The 5,000-nt window shown below is 47.3% G+C and overlaps 1 protein-coding gene across 5 annotated transcripts in view; it reads left to right on the top strand.

Annotated features, from left to right (window-relative positions):
* Positions 1-5,000, top strand: part of trak2 (trafficking protein, kinesin binding 2) — a 33,265-nt gene that overhangs the window by 20,131 nt on the left and 8,134 nt on the right. For all 5 annotated transcript variants that reach the window (XM_080834870.1, XM_080834868.1, XM_080834869.1 and 2 more), the window contains one exon: positions 1,150-1,287. In XM_080834870.1, the coding sequence (XP_080690996.1) occupies positions 1,150-1,287 (138 nt within the window). The remainder of the gene's footprint in view (positions 1-1,149; positions 1,288-5,000) is intronic.

Below are 5,000 nucleotides of genomic sequence, written 5' to 3'. Positions count from 1 at the left end.
CGAATCGAATCTTTTAATTTCATAAGGACGGAGCCTGGTAACGAGGGATTTGCGTAAACACGGACACTGCCGATTGTGATGAACTGGCTGTAGTACATACCCCACGCCTGTTGGTGGCACTTTAGCGCTGCTACAGACAACTGAAAAAAATGAAAAAACTTAGAAGAAAAGACAGTCGCACATGGATAAACAAGAACATTAGTCAAGTTACAATTAGCAACGTTTAGCCTAGCCGCATAGCCTACATTTAATCTGCACAGTAATACCTTATGGTGGTTAATAAAATCAGTGGTCAAATCAGACTGTAGGTTATGCGAAAATGAATTCTATTTTGTATTGATAATAAATAGTTTGGAACAGAGAAACAAAGCAATGTGAACAAACATGAAATGTCTGTGAGTTGTCTTGGAGAGTCTGCTTGAGTACGAGAGACCACAATGCAAGTGGTGTGGATCCTTAATGGTTTGATGGAAATACTATTTCATGGTTTTATTACTAACAAGAAATGTATGCTATTGTTGAGGGCTTTGTCCTTCACAATTGTACCTCTTAAGTGACGTTAATGCTAGCTATCATTGTCTGAAAGGACAAGAGCTAACTTAGCATTCATCTTTATTATAGAACGTTTTGAAACCTTACGTCTGTAATACATATTTGTATTATATATTTTTTTTTAAGCTGGAGTGCTTCCTCACTGGCTGCGCCATGGCAACCCATTCAGTTATTAAATAATGCCGGTTGTGTCCGGTGTTCTACCCCCGATTCGAATCGTTGCAGATACTGTGTGCGGATAGAGAGTGTTTGTCTACATGATAGGGCTATCTGTATTCTCAACAGCACGGACGCCGACAAACTAGACTTCGTCTGTATTGGGCCTAAGTAACATCACCCTCAATCTAGTGTGTGTGTGAATGAGTGTGTGTGTGTGTGTGTGTGTGTGTGTGTGTGTGTGTGTGTGTGTGAATGAATGAGTGTGAGCGGGACAGTGAAGGCATTCATGATTGATGTGAAATGTGTTAAGTGTTTTATCTTAGTTTTTGTCCATGTGTCTGTATGTGTGTTTGTGTGTGTGCGTGTATGTGCGTGCGTGCATGCGTGTGTGTGTGTGTGCGTGCGTGCATCCGTCCTTGTGTGTGTGTGTGTATTTAGCTGAAGGAGCTTGCGGAGCGGAACATGGAGTGTGTGGGGATGCTGCAGGAGTCTCAGGAGGAGAATAAGGAGCTGAGGAGCAAACAGATGCCTTCAGCAGGCCTCCGCAGACACACACCCTACGGCCTCTTCCCTATGGTAAGACACACACAAACCTAAAACTCTGTTTGACCTACTGCACACGCAAACACATTTTTTAAAAGAAATAATCGTTTTCCGTGATAAAACCTCCGTCTTTGTGTAAATTAAATGCCAAACTGCTGGAAAATATATGCATTTTCCCACCGGGGTCTTTTTTATCCTTCTTAGTTTTAGTCTAGTTTTCGTCGACGAAAAGTCAGAACATTTTAGTCTAGTTTTAGTCACATTTCAAAGTCTACCATATAGCCACATTAAACTCCTTTCCTTCCCTTCTCAGGCCCAGTAATGGCTATATGGTAGACTTTGAAATGTGACTAAAACTAGACTAAAATGTTCTGACATTTTCAAGTGTTCATTAAGGTGACGACAAGGGGAAAAAAACTGTTCCTGTGTCTGGTGGTTTTGGTGTGCAGGGATCTGTAGCGCCTGCCAGAGGGGAGGAGCTGAAACAGATTATGTCCAGGGTGTGAGGGGTCTGCAATAATTTTCCCTGCCCGTTTCCTGGCTCTGGTGGTGTACAGGTCCTGGATGGTGGGCAGGTCGGCACCAATGATGATTTCTGCTGATCTGACTGTCCGTTGTAATCTGTTCCTGTCCAGTTTAGTGGCCGATCCAAACCAGACAGTGATAGATGAGCAGAGAACAGACTCAATGACTGCAGTGTAAAACTGGATCAGCAGCTCCTGAGGCAGGTTGTACTTCCTGAGCTGGTGCAGGAAGAACATCCGCTGCTGGGCCTTTTTGGTGACTGATCTAATGTTTGGCTCCCACTTCAGGTTCTGGGAGATTGTGGAACCCAGAAACCTGAAGGATTCCACGGCAGACACAGTGCAGTTCAGTATGGTGAGGGGGGGCAGTGATGGGGGGTTCCTCCTGAAGTCCACTATCATTTCAACAGTTTTGAGCAAGTTCAACTCCAGGTTGTAGCGACTGCACCACAGGGCGAGCTGTTCAACTTCCCTCCGGTATGCAGACTCATCTCCATCTCGGATGAGGCCGATGATTGTAGTGTCGTCTGCAAATTTCAGGAGCTGAACAGATGGGTCTCCTGAGGTGCAGTCATTTGTGTACAGGGAAAAGAGCAGCGGGGAGAGCACACATCCCTGGGGAGCACCAGTGCTGACTGTCCTGGTGCTGGATGTTATTTCTCCCAGCCTTACCTGCTGCTTCCTGTCTGTCAGGAAGTTCGTTATCCACTGACAGGTGGAGGCGGGCACAGTGAGCTGGGTGAGTTTGGTGAGGAGGGCTTCCGGCATGATGGTGTTGAACGCCGAGCTGAAGTCCACAAACAGCATCCTAGCATACGTCCCTGGGGAGTCGAGGTGTTGTAGGATGTAGTGCAGTCCCATGTTTACTGCATCTTCAACTGACCTATTAGCCCGGTAGGCGAACTGGAGAGGGTCCAGCAGGGGGCCTGTGATGACCTTCAGGTGGGACAACACCAGTCTCTCAAAGGACTTCATGACCACAGACGTCAGAGCGACCGGCCTGTAGTCATTCAGGCCAGTGATGGAGGGTTTCTTGGGAACCGGAATGATGGTGGAGCGTTTGAAGCAGGAGGGGACTTCACTCAGCTCGAGAGATCTGTTGAAGATCCGTGTGAAGATGGGGGCCAGCTGGTCAGCGCAGACTTTCAGACAGGAGGGTGACACATCGTCTGGGCCTGGAGCCTTCCTTATCTTCTGTTTCTGAAAGAGCTGACACACATCTTCTTCACTGACCGTCAGTGCCGGGGTGGAGTTAGGAGGGAGGGGGGAGGTGATGGCAGGGGGTGCAGTTAGTTGGATAAAGTCTGAGTTAGAGCGGGGAGTGGATGTAGGGTGATCAAACCTGCAGTAAAACTCATTCAGATCGTCAGCTAGTTGAGGGTTCACTGCAGTGTGGGGGGACGGTTTCCTGTAGTTGGTGATGTCCTGCAGGCCTCTCCACACTGACGCAGGATCGTTGGATGAGAACCTGATTTTAAGCTTTTCAGAGTAGCTCCTCTTTGCTGCCCTGATCTCCTTTGTCAGTGTGTTCCTGGCCTGGTTGTATAGGATCCTGTCCCCACTCCTGTAGGCCTCCTCTTTGGCCTTCCGAATTTGTCTGAGCTTTGCTGTAAACCACGGTTTATTATTGCTGAAGGTGCGGAAAGTTTTGGTGGGTACACACATGTCCTAAGATGTAAGATGTCACAGTGTCAGTAAGTTCGTCCAGGTCTTTAGATGTAGCCTCAAAAACACTCCAGTCAGTGCAGTCAAAGCAGGCCTGTAGCTCCAGTTTTGACTCGTTGGTCCATTTTTTCACTGTCTTGACTACAGGCTTTGCAGATTTTAATTTCTGCCTGTAGGTTGGGAGCAGATGGACCAGGCAGTAATCAGAGAGTCCCAAAGCTGCACGGGGAACAGAGTGATATGTGTTCTTTAAAACTGTATAGCAGTGGTCCAGTGTGTTTTTGTCTCTGGTCGGGCACTTAATCTGCTTCCTATATTTTGGCAGTTCATTGCTGAGGTTTGCTTTATTAAAATCCCCAAGGATAATGAGAAGGGAGTCTGGATATTTTCTCTCCATGGTGATTATCTGGTCAGCCAGGTGCTGTAGCGCCTCGCTAACGCAGGCCTGAGGTGGAATGTAGACACCGACCAGAATGAAGGAAGAAAACTCACGCGGAGAATAAAACGGTCTGCAGTTGATGGAAATAGTCTCTAGGTGTGGAGTGCATATTATCCTTAATACTGTGACATCTGTACACCAACCTTCGTTAATGTAGAAGCAGATTCCGCCTCCCCTAATTTTCCCCGTTAATTGTTTCACACGGTCTGCACGGTGGAGTTGGAAGCCCGGCAGGTGTAGAATGCTGACAGGGGTGGACTCACCAAGCCAGGTTTCAGTAAAACACAGGGCAGCAGAACGTGAAAAATCCTTGTTAATCCTATTTAAGAGCAGCAGTTCATCCATTTTGTTGGGCAGAGAGCGGACATTCGCCAGATGTAACGATGGAAGCGGTGTACGGAACCCCCGCTCTCGCAGTTTAACCAGCGCTCCAGCGCGCTTCCCTCGCCTGCGTCTCATCCAAACTCCACAGGGTGCTGCTGCTCCTCCGACCAGAATCTCTGAAAAGGATTCCGGATGTATAAAGACAGGTGGAAAAGTTCACAGAAGGCGCAAGACTCTGTGGCTTGTAGGCCTCTCCAGGTCTCCGTCTAACCATCAGACGACCATGTGTTGGGCAAAGCTGAAAATTTGACTCATCAGAGAAGACGAACTCAGAAGAACCTCCTGTCCGCTTTGGTTCAATCTTTATGGTCTTTTACAAACCTCAGCCAGGCAAAGTACAACGTTGTCCCGGAAGAAAAACTTGCTTCCTTTTGCTCTGACAATGTTCCCCAACTCTGAGAAGTGTTTTTTCCAGCAGGGCAATGCTCCATGCCACACAGCTTGGCCAGTAAAGGTGTGGGTGGAGTACCACCAGATCAGGACCCTGTCATGGCCAGCCCAATTTCGAGACCTAAATCCCATAAAAAACCCTCTGAAATGTGATCAAGAGGAAGATGGATGGTCACGAGCCATGAAAAGAAGCCGAGCTGCTTGAATTCTTGCGCCAGGAGTAGCATAAAGTCACCCAACGGCAATGTGAAAGACTGGGGGAGAGCATGCCAAGACACATGAAAGTTGTGATTTTAAATCAAGGTTATTCCACCAAATATTGATTTCTGAACTCTTCCTAAGTT

The sequence above is a fragment of the Sprattus sprattus genome (assembly GCF_963457725.1).
Source record: "Sprattus sprattus genome assembly, chromosome: 3".
NCBI classification, from domain to species: domain Eukaryota; kingdom Metazoa; phylum Chordata; class Actinopteri; order Clupeiformes; family Clupeidae; genus Sprattus; species Sprattus sprattus.
The sequence above is the reverse complement of the archived record's forward strand: the minus strand, read 5'-3'. Positions and strand labels throughout refer to the sequence as shown.